We start from the raw sequence: 18,034 nt of genomic DNA, 5'->3' as shown, positions 1-18,034 counted from the left end.
TTTTTAAGCCAGTGATCTTCAAGCCATCTTTCAACAGTGGAGGGGTGGCTGAATGGTTTAGTTGGTTAAGCATCTGACTGTTGGTTTTGGCTCAGGTCATGATCTCATGGATTGTGAGATCAAGACGTACATTGGGATACCTGCTCAGCGGGGAATCTACTTAAAGATTCTCTCAGATTGTCCTCAACTCTGTGCCAAAGGCTTTTCATACAGTATACACTCCTGAAATTTAGTAAGTCTTAAACACGTCTGATACATATCACTTTATTTCTGTTTAATCTAGGAGACAAAAGGCTAGAGAGAGGCAGCAGAAATTGCTTGCAGAGTTTGCTTCACGACAGAAAAGCTTCATGGAAACTGCAATGGATGTTGGTAAGTTAACATTTATTAGTTTAGAACTCTTACAATGATACATATTACTTCAGGGATTATCTAGTTCAATTTTTCACCAGTTTTCAACATTACAGATGGATGATTTCTAGTCTTTATTTAAACAGTAGAGCGATGGAAGATCAGGCTGTTATAGCCAGTTTATTCTGTTGTTGCATGGTTTTAATTGTTAGAAAGTTCTTTATGATGGCAACAATATGATATCCTCTATTTTCCTCTGTTACTTTGTCCTTCAGATTTGTGAGGTTCACCAACATGTATTTACTTAATCTGATTTTTCCTGTGAAATCATCCTAAGACTTTTGAAATAGCTTTCAAATACTTTTAGTGCCTCCTCCTTCCACTACTCCTTCAGTAGTTCTTTTTTTTTTTTTTTTTTTAAAGATTTTATTTATTTATTTGACAGAGAATGCACATAGGCAGAGGCAGGCAGATAGAGAGAGAGTGGGAGGCAGGCTCCCTGCTGAGCACGGGGCTGGATGTTGGGCTCCATCCCAGGACCCTGGGATCATGACCTGAGCCGAAGGCAGAGGCTTCAACCCACTGAGCCACCCAGGCGCCCCCCCCCCCCAGTAGTTCTTAAGATCAGTTGGATTTCTCACTTCATTAAGATTAGCGCTAACCTTTGTATAGTGAGAGGGGATGCTATTTTCCTGTAGGATAGTAGGTTGCTATGAGGAATGTTTAACAAACCTTGTAAGAATAGATTAAATTTCAGTTAATCTCAGTTTTCAGTTAACCAGGATATTCCCTTTCCTGGATACCTCTTGCATTCTAGTGATTTTTTTTCTTTTTTTTAACTTTTAGACAGAAATGCTGAAATAAAGTTGTGCATTTAAAGTGTATTCTCATATGTGCAAACAGGCATACATTCTTTCACAATGTAATCTTAGAAATTACATAGTATTTCTGTACAAAAGTACATTCTCATGCACTTTTGTGCACATAAGCACACATAATCAACATCCAGAAGAGGTGTGGGGGTTAGTCTAGATACAGTATAATGTCTTCTGAACCCTCAGCAGGTGAGTTTGTGTTCAAGACATAACTTTGATGTAAAGAATACTGTTTATCAGATTAATTTAGTATCAGTTGACTTTCTTAAAGGATTTAGTTCATTGACACTACTTTCCCTTTTTCCATTCCATCTTCTCTTTCTTTCTGGAAATTCATGATTAGTATTATTTTTCACATATCAAATATAATTATAATGTATATGAACTGTTCTCTCTGTAGCCAGTTCCTTCATACTCCTTCATATAAAGTGAATTAATAAGCACCCCTGTTTTTCCTTTCCTCGTCTCTATGTTTTGCCTTTATTAGGTATTTCCTTTTAGATCGTTAGGGTTGCTGACATTTTCTTTTGCCGTCACAATCAGGTGTCCATCCAGAGGTTGACTTTAAGTGTTGAGAAATAATAGGACTTTAAAATTTTTTTTCTTAAAATTTTACTTACTTATTTTTTAAAAAAGACTTTATTTGAGAAAGAGAGTGAGAGAGAGAGAGAGAGAAAACATGAGCAGGGGGAGGGATGGAGGGAGAGGGAAAAGCAGATTTCCCTGCTGAGCATGACCACTAGAATATGGCAGAATAAATTTCTGATAAATGAAGTAAGTTACAGACATCATGACAGTTTACCCCTAAATACTTAAGCATGCATGTCCTGGAGTTGAAAATATTCTCCTATTCAACCACAATATATCATATGTAAGAATATTACTTTTTTTTTTTTTTTTTTTTTTTTTTACAAAGCAAACATCTTCACAATATCAACCTTGATATTATGTCAAACTATGAAATTACTAAATTAAGTTAAAAATTTTAAATTGTTTATGGATTATTTTGTCCTTCAATATCAAAATTCTGTGTTCTGAAGTCACTTCAAGGCTGTCTTTTTTTGGGAAGTAATGTAACCAGTGTGATACACAGTTTGGCTTATTTGTTTGCAACTTTAGGAGCTAAGAAAAAAAGCCCTAGTTAATAATATGTGTGGAACTTGCTTTTATCTGTTGCCTCCCTTTCCCAAGTGAGATAAAACAGATATAGTTTTCTGAGAAGTTGATTAAGCAAAGTACCTAGAGGAGGTTAGGAAGTGCTGTCTTGAATAGGAGAATGGTCACCCTTCCCCTGAGGAGACTACAGGGAAGAAGGAAGAGTAGATAGAGATAGAGGTGAGTTCCACTAGGGTTAAGGCAGATGGGAAATTGAGGCAATTACTCGGTTGCTTCAGTTTTCAGGGTTCATTAAAAGGTAAGCTCTGCTGAGTGAAAAGAGTAACACATGAGATTTGAAGTAGCTGCTGAGGACAGTGGGAGATATTGCTCATGAAGGCTGACTATAAAAGTGTAAAAATTTGTAAGCAATATTTAGAGGATATTATATTCAGTTATATTCAGGATCATTTTGAATGTCATGAGTCTGCAAAGTTAATGACTTCCTCTCCTAAATCTTGTTACTTGTGGAAGGTTTGACCTTTTTTTTTGGCAGTAGTCAGGGCACCAGAAAAACAATTGAGAAATTAGGTAGGTATGATTGCTAACCAATAGAGGCAATATCACAGAAGCCATCAGGATAATGAGCTTTGCTTTCTCCCAGTCCCCGTTCTTGCGTGCCTCTGTGGTGACAATGAGGTAGTATAGACTCATGAGCACTTGGTTTATTTATGTTGGTTATGGCAGTGCCAGTGGGATTCTGGACCATTCAGATCTGTATGTTCCTTTTGTTCATAACTGAGTCCCTTCCCAAAGAAATCTGACTCCAAAAACCTATTTGAGAGCCCATTTTCAAATTCCTGAGATAAAAATTGCAAAGTCACACGTCTCTCTGTCTCTGATTACCATTTGCTTTTGACATTATATATTATAATATTATTAACACATGACACGTGGCCTGCACCTGAGGTACCATCTGGCATTACCTAGATATAGTTTAATTTTAGTCCACTGCTTTGCTTCATTTGTCAGATTCCTTTGTCTTCTTGCATTATTTCTTATTTGTGTTATAAAAAATGTTAGCATTTTTTAGTTGCTTCTTATTTTGCCTTTATCTTTGTTTATGAGGGATGTTTTCTTAAGATTTCTAGTAACTTAACACTCAGAATATTTCAAATTTATCACAGAGTACTTTACAAATTCTCTAATCTATATAGCACATTAGTAAGTAAAAATTTAGGGACAAAAGCTTTTCTTTCTGAATACAGCTGATTTCTGCTTTGTGATTAGTACTCTTTTTTATCTGTTCCTTAATGCCTTTCTATAGTTATCACATTTTTATATGACGAGATTTACCTCTGCATATTGTTTCATCTTGCTCTCCTGGTCATTATTCCCATTATTTATTTTTACTAGTCATCTAGGTATAGGAGTCAGGATGTTAGATTATAACCTTGATCCATTAAGGTTTATCATACAGATATGGCTGAAATGCAACAGAATTGAATTCCAAGCAGGAGTTCAGATGTTTAACATAGAATAAGAATTTATTTTGGAAATTATCTTCTGATCTTAAACATACTACATTTTTTAAAAAAGATTTTATTTATTTATTTGTCTGAGAGAGAGAGTGAGCACAGGCAGGCAGAGGCAGAGGGAGAAGCAGGCTCCCTGCTGAGCATGGAGCCCGATGTGGGACTCGATCCCAGGACGCTGGGATCATGACCCCAGCCGAAGGCAGCTGCTTAACCAACTGAGCCACCCCGGCGTCCCCATACTACATTTTAATTGTATAAATTGTACAGTATAGGAGAGCATAAGGAAGGACATATTTTTTCCCTAATCTCACCATACAAAAGACATGTACATTACTGATGATATGATACTATATATTATAATTTTGCCTTAATACACAATATTTTAACATATAAATATCCTTGTATTATTATTATCAAAACTCGTTTCTTATAATATTTAAAGTTGAAGAATGAATTTTTAAAGTTCATTGGAGAGAGAGCAAAATATAGTGGCTTTGAACATGGACTCTTGGAGCCTGTCTGCCTAGGTTTATACCTCAGCCACACCATTACCGGGGCAATTTACTTAACCTCTCTCTGCATCAGTTTTCACATAGTGAAAAAGGAATTTTTATACTACCTACTTCCTAGGGTTGCTGTGAGGATTGAATGTATTAGTACATTTAAAACACTTAGAGTAGGGGTGCCTGGGTGGCTCAGTGGGTTAAAACCTCTGCCTTTGGCTCGGGTCATGATCCCAGGGTCCTGGGATCGAGCCCCACATATAGTTCTCTGCTCAGCAGGGAGCCTGCTTCCTCCTTTCTCTCTCTCTCTCTCTCTGCCTGCCTCTCTGCCTACTTGTGATCTCTATCTGTCAAATAAATAAATAAAACACTTAGAGTACTTTGCCTATAAGAAGTGTTTATAAGCATTGGCTATTGCTATTCTTATTTTTAATTATATAATTTACTTAATTATCTCTTCATAATTAGACTATAGTTTTCTTCTTTTTTTAAAAGATTTTATTTACTTACATGAGAGAGAGAGTGCACGAGAAGTGGGGAGGGCAACTGGGAGAGGAGAAGCAGACTCTCTGTGGAGCAGAGAGCCCAGTGCAGGGCTTAATTCCGAGACCCTGGGATCAGGATCTGAGCCGAAGGGCTAATGATCTGAGCCACCCAGGCTCCCCCTATGGTTGTTTTTTTTTTTTTTTTTTCCTAATTTTAATTATAAATATTGTGTAACCAAAAGTTTTTCTGTATTTTGAGTTTGGGTCTAAGAATATGAGTTTTGGGGGATGATGGTGATACATTGTTTTGTATGTTAACTGTCTTCCCACCACTGTGCTAAATATAAATACATTCTGTATATTGACTTATTTGTCCTGACATCCCCATGAGAGAGGTGGGGTTATTCCAGACAAAGATGCCTAGACTCAGAGTAAGTAATTCTTCTGAGGTTATACTGTAGTAAATTGTAGGGCCTGGGCAATCAACAAAGCTTGTCTGCTCTTTACTATTTCTTCATATTTGGAGCAAATAAAGGAGAGTTAAGTGCTCTTCCCCTAAGTTGGTAGCCACGGGATGAAAGGGACAGACATGAGATCAGTTGCCAAGTAAGAGGTGAATAGACCTGATGATTGATTGATTGAGTCAGGCACAAGGCACAAGATAGAAGGGATATGCAACATGTTTGGAAATTTTTTGTTTTTTGTTTTTTTTTTAAAAACCAGAATGAAAAGACTACTACTTTTCCAATAGCTGAATCAAAAATCTTTGATGTTCCTCTATTAGTCTAGCCTGTTGTTAGGGCCAGCCCCATTCAAATCACATGAACTGAAAGGGAGTGGTGAGGGGGCAATTCTGCTAAACAAAAACTGAAGTCTGCTGAGGGTGGGAGATACTAGGTAAGTTGAAATAACATTTGTCCACCATACCCGGCCTTTAAGATTTCATTTGGGATGTGGGATTGTCTAAGCAACAGCTGGCACACATCAGGATTTGGTTGATTTTTATTGTTGTTGGTTGTAGAGGAAGCTATTTATTTTGTTATTTAATAATACATTTAATTTGAGGTTTATCCTCTTATTTTTTAACATGTATGCTAAATATTTAGTGTTATCATTTATATAAGAAGGGAGGGTGGATATGAATGTATTTTATAAATTATGTTGAGATATAAAAATACTTATATCCCTAGTGTCCCTTTCTTAGGTAAATGATAACATTCTTAGGTGAATGATAACTATGTATGCTTTCTTTACCATGTTTTTTCCACTTAACATTCTACCCTGGAGATCCCACCATGTAGTGCATAGAGATCTTCTTCATTCCCTTTTCTAGCTGTATAGTATTCCATTTTGTAGGTTTCTCCTCCCCCCCCCCCCATATTTTATTCAGATTGTCTTCTGTTATTGGAATTTGGGTTGTTTCTACTACAAATAGCCTTGCAGTGAATATCCTTGCATATGTATCTATTCATATTTTGATAATATCTACAAGATGGATTTTTAGAATTGGTATTGCTAGGTCAAAGGGTAAATACATATATAATTTTGCTAGATATTATCAAATTGCTTTCATAGGAGTTTTACTGTTCTGCATTCCCATCAACATTGTATCATAGTATCATTTCCTTACATACTTATCATTAGAATAAGTTGTCAAACTTTTTTTGATAACGTGGTAGGGGAGAAGAAATGGTATCATAGTCTAATTTTAATTCTCTTACTATTAAAAAGGATGATCTTTATATTTTTAACTGCTTCTTATTCCCTGATATATCTTTTTGCTGCATTAGACAGTTTGGGGTATAATTTTATCATAAGTTAGACTCTTTTTTAGTGCTCTTCCATTTCCTTAGAATCAGGCACAGCTGTGAACTTTGTTCTCTTTCAAGTAGGACCAATCTACTTGTGACACTGGAATGCATGTAGTGCATAGTTTTATGTATCTATGGCTGTTGCATATATGTTTAAAAACATTTTATGAAGTATTGTAGTTTTGAATTATTCTCTGTAACTTGTGAAATTCTTGCTCTCTCAACTAAGTAGAAACTTCTTGAATTCCTTTTTTAAAAAATTTTTTTAATTTTTTATAAACATATATTTTTATCCCCAGGGGTACAGGTCTGTGAATCACCAGGTTTACACACTTCACAGCACTCACCATAGCACATACCCTCCCCAATGTCCATAACCCCACCCCCCTTCTGCCAACCCACCTCCCTCTAGCAACCCTCAGTTTGTTTTGTGAGATTAAGAGTCACTTATGGTTTGTCTCCCTCCCAATCCCATCTTGTTTCATTTATTCTTCTCCTACCCCCTTAACCCCCTATGTTGCATCACCACTTCCTCATATCAGGGAGATCATATGATAGTTGTCTTTCTCTGCTTGACTTATTTCGCTAAGCATGATACCCTCTAGTTCGATCCACGTCGTCGCAAATGGCAAGATTTCATTTCTTTTGATGGCTGCATAGTATTCCATTGTTTATATATACCACATCTTCTTTATTCATTCATCGGTTGATGGACATCTAGGTTCTTTCCATAGTTTGGCTATTGTGGGCATTGCTGCTATAAACATTCGGGTGCACGTGTCCCTTCAGATCACTACGTTTGTATCTTTAGGGTAAATACCCAGTAGTGCAATTGCTGGGTCATAGGGTAGTTCTATTTTCAACATTTTGAGGAACCTCCATGCTGTTTTCCAGAGTGGTTGCACCAGTTTGCATTTCCACCATGAATTCCTTTTCAATGAAATTAGAAAGCAGACCTCATATATAGAATATTTTTTGCACTGTTTGCTCTGAATATAAATATATCAGTTTTGGGGATAGTGTTAGTCTGTCATGTTTTTAAAATTTTTATTTAAATTCCAGTTAGTTAATGTACAGTGTAATATTATATTCAGGTGTACAATTTAATGATTCAACACTTAAGTACAACACGATATTCATCACAAGTATGCTCCGTAATCCCCATCACCTATTTGACCTATCTCCCATGGACCTCCCCTCTGGTAACCATGAGTTTGTTTTCTATAGTTAAGAGTCTGTTCTTGGTTTGTGTCTCTTTTTTTCCCCTTTGCTCATTTGTTTTATTTTTTAAATTCCACATATGAATGAAATCATATGTTATTTCTCTTTCTCTAACTTACTTAGTTTAAAATAATACTCTCTAGCTCCATCCATGTCATTGCAAATGGCAAGATTTCATTCTTTTTTATGGCTGAGTAATATCCATCACGTACACACACACACACGCACACACACACACGTGTGTGTGTGCGTGCCCACCTCCCCCTCCATCTTCTTTATCCATTCATCAGTTGATGGACACGGGCTGATTCCATAATTTGGCTGTTGTAGATAATGCTGCTTTAAATATGTATCCCTTTGAATTAATATTTTTGTATTTTTTTGCACTACCTAGTAGTGCAGTTGCTGGGTTGTATTGTAGTTCTTTTGACTTTTTGAGGAACCTCCATACTGTTTTCCAGAATGGCTGTACCAGTTTGCATTCCCACCAGTGGTGCAGGAGGATTCCCTTTCTCCACATCCTAGACAACACCTGTTGTTTCTTGTGTTGTTGATTTTAGCCATTCTGACGGTGTGAGGTGGTGTCTTATTGTCACTTTGACTTGCATTTCCCTCGTGATGAGTGATGTTGAGCATCTTTTTACGTGTCTCTTGGCATCTGGATGTCCAAAGAATAGACATTCTTTGGGAGAATGTCTATTCATGTCTTCTGCCCATTTTTAATTGGCTTATTTGTTTTTTTGGGTGTTGAGTTGTATAAGTTATTTATGTGTTTTGGATACTGACCCTTGATCAGATACGTCCTTTGCAAATATCTTCTTCCATTCTGTAGTTTTCCTTTGCTGTGTAGAAGGTTTTTATTTTCTTGTAGTCCCAATAGTTCATTTTTGCTTTTGTTTCCCTTGTCTCAGGAGACATATCTAGTAAGAAAATGCTACAGCTAATGCCAAAGATCAGTACTGTGGCCTCTATTCTCCCCTAGGATTTTAAAGATTTCATGCCTGACATTTAGGCCTTCAATCTGTTTTGAATTTATTTATTTATTTTTTTTAAATTTATTTTTGTGAATTTATTTTTGTGTATGGTAAAAGAAAGTGGTCCAGTTTCATTCTTGCATGTTGCTGTCCAGTTTTCCCAACACCATTTGTTGAAGAGACTGTCTTTTTTCATTGTGTGTTCTTTCTTGCTTTTTTGAAGATCAGTTGACCATATAGTTGTGGGGCTAGGTCTGACATTTTATGTCAGTCATCTGTGATGTGGTGTGTTTCAAAAACTGCAGTCCATAAATAAAAGTTATATTTTGGTTATTCTATAAATAAGGCACACACTTATACCAATCTAAAACATTTTTTAAAAAGCATAATAGTGTGCTTAATATATCATATAAAACTAAATGTAAGCAAAGCTAATCATCTCTTCCTATGTTTCTTTCAACCTCACCCCTCTGGAATAAATTACTGTAAACAGACTTTCTTGCTTCATATGAATACATATAAAAATTATAAAACTGGATTTTATGTTTTTTTTTCTGAAATAAAATTATACTCTACATAAGGCTGACTTTGCTTCCTTTTTTAAAAACTTAATGTATCATGAATATCCCTGAAAATTTTGTATGGTATATATATAGATCTCTTTTTATCCCAGATTTCATTATGAACACGTGTGTGCACACATGCATGGAGTATTACATGAATGAGATTAATATACATGCTTTTAATTTGTGTTGTTTTTTCTTTTTCTTCCATGACCTGTGATTACAGCTTGGTTTGTGTATTCCTGTGGTTTTCTCTATATTTGTATAATCATATACAATCATACTATGATTATATGGTCATTTACTCTTCTCCCTCTCTTTCTCCTCCTTCCGCTTTCTTCCTTCCTTGTTTTTGGTCATTGTTTACTTTCCGCGTGAGATCACCCTTCCCCGCTCTGTATCTCAGTAATACTTCTAAGTCTTTACCAGTAGTTCTGTTTCAGCAGTTCTCAACCTTGGTGCATATTAGACTCATGATAGCCTCCTTGAAGTAATACCTGTATCTAGGCTCCACTACAGACTAGTTAAAGAAGAGTCTTTGAGAGTGGGGGTCAGGCATAGTGAAAGTTCCCAGCTGATTCTAATGTGCAAAGTTGAGAACCACTGCTTTAATTTAGTGTTTCTTTTCTTTATTTGGGGGCAAGTGGGAAAAGCCCACTTTAAATGGTCCATAAGGAAGTAATTTACTTAGTATGTCTTTATTATTAGACATTCACTTTATTTTCAGTTTTTTTTTTTTTAAATTCTGCTCTACCTTAGTAAACAGTAACAATCAATGCAGTAAACAATCAATGTTAAGTTTCTGAAATTGGAATATCACTGTATGTATCTACTCTTTGATAGCCACTAGATGGAGATAAGTGTTTATATATGGTTCTAATATGTATTAACCAAAATTTCTAAAGATCTAGTTATAGTGATATAAATGTGATATTTAATAGTGATGCAAATATGTAAATATGTAAATAGTGATGTAAATATTTAATAATATTTATAGTGATGTAAATGTGATATTCCCAGCTGATTCTAATGTGCAGCCAAAGTTGAGAACCACTGCTTTAATTTAGTGTTTCTTTTCTTTATTTGGGGGCAAGTGGGAAAAGCCCACTTTTAATGGTCCATAAGGAAGTAATTTACTTAGTATGTCTTTATTATTAGACATTCACTTTATTTTCAGTTTATTTTTTATTTTTTTTATTTTTTTATTTTTTAAATTTATTTGACAGATAGAGATCACAAGTAGGCAGAGAGGCAGGCAGAGAGAGAGAGGAAGGAAAGCAGTCTCCCTGCTGAGCAGAGAGCCCAACGCGGGGCTCGATCCCAGGACCCTGGGATCATGACCCGAGCCGAAAGCAGAGGCTTTAACCCACTGAGCCACCCAGGCGCCCCAGTTCTGCTCTACCTTAGTAAACAGTAACAATCAATGCAGTAAACAATCAATGTTAAGTTTCTGAAATTGGAATATCACTGTATGTATCTACTCTTTGATAGCCACTAGATGGAGATAAGTGTATTAACCAAAATCTCTAAAGATCTAGTTATAGTGATGTAAATGTGATATTTAACTCAGATTCTTTCTGTATGTTGCCGTTTAAAGAACAAAAAGTTCTTTCTTAAAATTTTTGGGTTTAAGAATTTGACATTTTCCTACAAAGCTAAATTTAGTCTGACTGTATGATCCAGCCATCATGCTGTTAGGTATTTACCCAATTGATGTAAAAATATAGGTCCACACAAGAATCTGCACATGAATGTTTATTGAAGCTTTATTTTTAATCTCTCAAAACTAGAAGTAGCCAAGATGTTTTTCAATAGATGAATGGATAAGCAAGTTATGTATATGCAAATTATATATATAAGCAAATATGTACAAGCAAATTATATATCCATATAGTGGAGTATATTCAGCAATAAAAAAGAATGAACTGTGAAGCCATGCTAACACTGGGATGAATCTTAAATGCATATTGCTTAATGAAAATAATCAGTATACTGTATGTTTCCAATTATACAACATTTTGGAAAGGCCAAAACTATATATAGTGAACAAATCAATGGTTGCCAAAGTTGGGGAATGGGCTTAAGTAAGTGAAGCACAAGGTATTTTTTAGAGTAGTGGAATTATTCTGTATGAGACTGTACAGTTGGATATGTAACACTATGCATCTGTCAAAACTTTGTAACAGTAAGGTGAATTTTAATTTATTCAAGTTTAAAAAGTCATTTAGGAGGTTAGAGGTCCCGGAATGGACTACAGAATGTGACGAGAGAATCTATATTACAAATACATGAAACAACCTCATTTAGGGGATGGGGAGAAAAGGTGCTAATAAGTAACTTTGGAAATTAGTGGAGTCTGTAATACTGAAGCCAAAGGGAACTACACACAAGCACTGTAGTCTAGTTGATAGCATTACTCCTATGGCACTATGGGTTTACTCTTCTGAAACCACTATCCTTATATACTGAACAGTTAGATAAATGGATGTGGATGATGGGAGCCAGATTTCTCACTGCTAGAGTGGGAAGTAATAGATAGGCAAGAGGAGAAGGCTGGAATGGTTCATGTGGTAATAGAGTTAGATACTGAAAGTGCTCCCAGTGGCCAAGCTGGAACAATTTATGCAAGAAAATAAATAGTATCAGATTATAGCCCTGAGTATAAAATAAATATCCCTAATTCATACTTATATAAATAAACAAATGAATAAATAAATGAGGAAGAATAGACAGATTTCCCACGCAGAAGAATTCCAAACAATTTATGTAGTAACTCACCCTCAAGCAAATGGAGTAACTCTCCTCGACTCCTTAAGTATAGGCTGTACTTCATGACTTCCTCCAAAAAGTACAGTGTGGAAGGGGTGGAGGGAGTTATGTTACCGTAGAGAAAGGTGGCAAACACTACCTTAACCAGATGATTTAGATAAATATCAACAGCGATGTCATGTTGGTATTATGTACCTTTGATATGGTGTGATGAGAATGGTACTTTACCTCAGTGGCCTTCCTCCCTAAAACCCATAACCTAGGACTGATCTTGAAAAAAACATTAGATGAGTTAGTATTAAGTAACATTCTACAGAACACCTGACGAGTACTCCTCAAAACTGTCAAGGTCATCAAAAACAAGGAAGGTCTGAGAAACTGTCACAGCCAAGAGAAGCTTAAGGAGACATGGCAACTGAATGTAATATGATATCCTGGATGGGATTCTGGAATAGAAGAAGGACATTAGGTAGAAGCTAAGGGAATCTGAAGGAAATATAGACTTTAGTTAATGTATCAACATTTTACCAATAAAAATGGATCAGTAATATACCAATATTAGTTCATTGTGACAAGCATACCCCTAATAAAAGATGTAAAAGGAAACTGGGTATGGGGTATATGAACTCTTTGTAGTAGCTTGAAAACTTCCCTACAAATCTAAAATTATTTTAATGAGATTGTTTTTTGGCAAGTAAAAAAAAAAAAATAAAGAGGAAAGCAAGAATGATGGTAATAAAAATTAAAAAATAATAAAAAATAATACTTCCTTACTAGAATTAATAATGTGCAGTGAGAGTTTTGCTGTTGTGGCATTTGTCACAGGGCAGTCAGACTTCTTAGTAGAAACCAGTAAACTCTAATAGTGTGCTTAGTTTATGAATAATAACTCACCTAGTGGGTTACTAACAAGTACTCAGTTGTAGTTAAAAATTAAAGTGTATAGGGGCGCCTGGGTGGCTCAGTAGGTTGGGCCTCTGCCTGCGGCTCAGGTCATGATCTCGGGATCCTGGGATTGAGCCCCACGTCGGGATCTCTGCTTGGAGGGGAGCCTGCTTCCTCCCCTCACTCTGCCTGCCTCTCTGCCTACTTGTGATCTCTCTCTGTCAAATAAATAAAATCTTTAAAAAAAATGTATTGTATGTTTTTAAAACAAAATAAAAGGCTTCACATTTTAGATCAGTTTATGCAATAAAGAAAATTCTCTGTGCCTACCACTGGGCTACAAACCACACTTTACCCTGTGATACTATGCTTTGCAGTTGACTGTTCCCAGAGGAGGCCTAATGTTTTGAAACAAAAATATGTTTATCATAATTTTGAGGGCATTAAATATATCTTCCCTACATCATTTATCTTTTCTTTCCTCTATTCATCCAAGAAAACTTTGGAAATACAAAGACAAAACATGCACCAAGAAGATTTTTGATTGTTTTACAAATACTTATTTTAGTTTAATGCAGTGAGTTCATGTCAAAGGTAAAAGTAAAGGCAAAGTTATTTTTATATAAAGATTAATTCTATGTGAAAATATATTTTAAGCAATTTAAACCATTATTAGAATAAGAAATTTTGCATAACAGTATCAACTCTTGAAGTGGAATTGTAATATTTATGAATACTGAAGTTTTTCTCTTTGGTGATGTTAAAACGAGTAGTTGACTAAATAGGTGTTAAAATGCTGCCATTGGAAAATGATTTTTAATCCCTTAAATCAGAATATATCTGAATGGAAATACCTTTATCACTTTAAATATTAGCTTTCATGATTCACATATCTCAGTAAGGCAGAGTTCTTCAATTCTTTTGAGAGGTTATATACTGTAATTAACATACAGTAGAAATTTTGTCAGTTAGCAGTTACTGTGTAACAAACCATCCCCAAATTTAGTGTTTGAAAACAACAGCCATTTATTATTTCTCCTGAGTTAGTGGTTAGTGGGTTGGCTGGTCGTTTTAATTTGGACCTGACTTTTCTGTGAGAGGTTTAACTGGTTGGTTGAAATCTGCTATTCAGCTGATTGGGACTGAGCTGAATTGATGGGACAACCCGACGCTGCTCCATGTAGGTTCTCCTCCTCCAGCAAGCTAGCCAAGACTTATTCTCATATAGGTGACATGGTGTAGAGTGCAAGAAGGAAAGAAGGAGGGAAAACATGCAACATCATTTGAGCCCTTGTCTTGGAAAAGCATGTTACTTCTGCCTCATTCTCTTGAGTAAAGCAAATCAAGACCAGCTCATATACAAAGGGTGGGGAAATAAATTTTACATTTTGATAGGAGGAGTTTCAAAATCACATTGCAAAGATCATAGAAACAGGGATGGAGAAGTGGAGAATTGAGGCCATTTTGCAGTCTTTCTATAACAGTGATTGTAAACAGAACTTTGGCAAATTTGAAATAGTATTCAGAAGAATCATCTGCTTAATTCAGATAGATTCTTTTCTGTTCATGTAAAACCAAACAGGTGAATTATCTATCGCTTTATTTTGCATTTATTGTAATAATATTCCTTACGGTAATTTAAAATAGGCACTGTTGTTTTTATTTATTTATTTTTATTTAAAAAAATTTTTTTAAAAGATTTTATTTATTTATTTGACAGTTAGAGATCACAAGTAGGCAAACAGGCAGGCAGAGAGGAGGAAGCAAGCTCCCTGCTGAGCAGAGAGCCCGACGTGAGGCTCGATCCCAGAACCCTGAGATCATGACCTGAGCCGAAGGCAGAGCCTTTAACCCACTGAGCCACCCAGGCGCCCCAGGCACTGTTGTTTTTAAAGGGCAGGTGTCAATTTTAAACAGAAACATTTTAAATTTTAAAATTTTATTTAAATTATTTTTATTAATATATAGTGTATTATTTGCTTCAGAGGTATAGGTCTGTGAATCATCAGTCTCACACAATTCATAGCACTCACCATAGCACATACCTCCCATAGTGACCATAACCCAGCCACCCTATCTCCCCCCACCATCCCTCACCCAGTAACCCTCAATTTGTTTGCTGAGATTAAGAGTTTGTATCCCTCCCATTCCCATCTTGTTTCATTTTTTCCCTCCTTGCCCTCCACGACCCCCCACCCTGCCTCTCAAATCCTCATATTAGAGAGATCATATGATAATTGTCTTTCTCTGATTGACCTACTTCACTTAGCATAATACCCTCTAGTTCCATCCATGTCATTGCAGATGGCAAGATTTCAGGGTTTATGATGGCTGCATAGTATTCCTGTGTGTGTGTGTGTGTGTGTGTGTGTGTGTACACACACCACATCTTCTTTATCCATTTATCCATTGATGGACATCAAGGTTCTTTCCATAGTTTGGCTCTTGTGGATATTGCTGATGTAATCATTCAGGTGCTTGTGCCCCTTCAGATCACTACATTTGTATCTTTAGAGTAAATACCCAGTAGTGTAATTCCTGGATCATAGGGTAGCTCTATTTTCAACTTTTTGAAGAACCTTCATACTGTTTTACAGAGTGGCTGCACCAGCTTGCATTCCCACCAAAAGTCTAGGAGAGTTCCCCTTTCTCTGCATCCTTGCCAACATCTTACATTTTAAATTTAATTGTGTTGAAAGTCAAAGTAGAATTTAAGTAATTGAAGTGTGATTTGTAGCAGGAGTGTTTTCATTATTAGAATCGTCTCTGGTTATACTTGGATTGTTCATTTTTTACTATTACTGTCTCAGTTTTGCATCAGTCTTCATTTTTTAAGTTTTCCTAAAAGAAATCATCGTAATCTCTTCATTGCATCAATTTGTATGACATATCTTTTTAGAATTTTTTTTCTTTTTTTGGTGTGGAAAATACATACAGGTATTGATGTGTGCATGTGATTGCCAGAATTAAGTATCTTTATTATAATACTTATTACAGAATATATCCTATTTTGCTGTTCATTTAATAAAGCTTAAAAACTTTTCAACTTCTTGTTGAAATATAACATATGCATAGAAAAGTGCATGCATGTATCATGAGTATAGAGCTATATGAGTTGGTTTTTTTTTTTTTTAATACTTTATTTATTTATTTGACAAAGAGAAAGACCAGGAGAGGGAGAAGCAGATTCCTTGTTGAGCAAGGAGCCTGATTCAGGACTTCAGGACCCTGGGATCGTGTCCTGAGCTGTAGATAGGTGCTTAACTGACTGGGCCACCCAGGCAGGCCATGCTATATGAATTTTTAAAAACTGGGTGTTCCTGGGTAATCAGCATCTGGGTTGAGAAATTGAACCTTACCAGCATCCTCTAATCCCCTTTATATTCTCTGTCACTACTTCATGTTCTCTGTCACTGCCTATAAGAGGAACAAGTGTCCTTATTCCTAATCCCATACATGTTTTGCCTGTTTTTGTTGTTTATGTAACCATTTAAATATAATACCTACTCTTCTGAGCTTGACGCTTTCAGAATAAGATGCTGTTAATATTTCTCCATGTCTGTATAGGTAAGGAATAATAACCACATATAATTTGGTCAGAGATCCTTTTAAAATTTTAACTAAAATTTGAAATTGGATACTGAATGATAACTTATAATTACAATTATAAGTTACCAATAATAAATATACATACATATTTACTGTATGTATCAAATATACAGAAGCAGTGGTTTTTTTCTTTTAAGAAATAAAGCATGATCTTTTTAGTTTCTTGAGGAAAAGCAAAAAGGGATGTTGGTGTCTGTAATTACTAAAATTAGAATTCAGATAAAATTTACTGTGCATGAAAAAGAGGTCATCTATTTTATTTTCATGCTTTTAACCCTGTATCACTATAGAAGATTATCAAGCCTTACTTTAAAAAACTCCAGAAAGAATGATTTAGCAGCTTCTTTGATGATGTGTTTTACTATGGGGATTTCCCTGAAGTTTTCAAGTTGATTGTACCAAGACAGAAAAAAGGAAACCTTTGTGTGTGAGATAGAGTCAGTGACAATTTAATTCTTTAGCATCTAATCTGAGACAATTTTTTTTCATGTCACTTCAGGTCAGGTAATTCTTTGTTTTCTTTTGAACTTGAGAGCAATAAGTTATGTTCCCTCTTTTCTGTACTAAAGTTTTCTCCCTAAAAAGAGCAATCGTGTCAAATCTTAATACCTTCTGGTACTTCTTTTGAAATCTTTTCATTTTGACCAGTTAATCTTATTTTCATTGGCATCAAGCTTTCTGGTTCTGATTCTATTCTAGTTCCATTGTATTCTATTGTTAAATTGTTTTTTCTCTGATTTCTTCATTGGCTTCTTTTTATTTCCATTAATACTGAGCATCATCCAAAGTTCTATTTTAGGTTTCTGGCTCCATTTCTTCTCAGTTCAGTAACTCTTAATACATATTAGATATGTTTATTTGCATGAATCTTTATATAAAATATATCTGAACTTGACATCTTTCTTTTTCTATTTCTCTCATGTATTTTTACCTATTTATTTAGATATGCCTCCATCTTATAAACATGTTATACATCATTTCTGTATTTCTGGTCTTCCCAGTACCCTCTGCTTATTTCTTTGCCACTGTGGACAACATCATGTTCTTCACAGAATGTAAGAGTCTTTATCTGAGTATCATTATTGGCTCAGTGTTTAATTTCTTGCTGTTAATGATATTAATACCAGAGGATCACTGTCATTTTCTGTAGTAGTTCTGCTTTATTAATATATATGGCTTTATCTAAATGATTTCCTTACATAAATATATATTGATTATCATTATTGCTAAGATATAATCACTAGAATTCAAAATAAAGGAGAAATGGTTAGTTCCTCTTTTATCTCCTAGTAAATATTGTCATTTTCTTCCCCAGGAGCTGCCATGTTACACATTTCCTTTCTGAAATGCCTCAA

General features: G+C 35.3%; 1 protein-coding gene and 1 long non-coding RNA gene across 3 annotated transcripts in view; one reads left to right on the top strand and one right to left on the bottom strand.

Moving 5' to 3' along the window:
• Positions 1-18,034, top strand: part of UBR3 (ubiquitin protein ligase E3 component n-recognin 3) — a 241,053-nt gene that overhangs the window by 106,652 nt on the left and 116,367 nt on the right. The window contains 1 exon segment of the mRNA XM_082689242.1: positions 284-372. Within this exon segment, the coding sequence (XP_082545368.1) occupies positions 284-372 (89 nt within the window).
• Positions 1-18,034, bottom strand: part of LOC309843637 — a 135,819-nt gene that overhangs the window by 20,013 nt on the left and 97,772 nt on the right. The gene's annotated exons all lie outside the window — the stretch shown is intronic.

Source organism: Mustela nivalis (assembly GCF_964662115.1).
Source record: "Mustela nivalis genome assembly, chromosome: 11".
Lineage (NCBI taxonomy): Eukaryota > Metazoa > Chordata > Mammalia > Carnivora > Mustelidae > Mustela > Mustela nivalis.
This window is presented reverse-complemented; position numbering and strand designations above follow the sequence as displayed.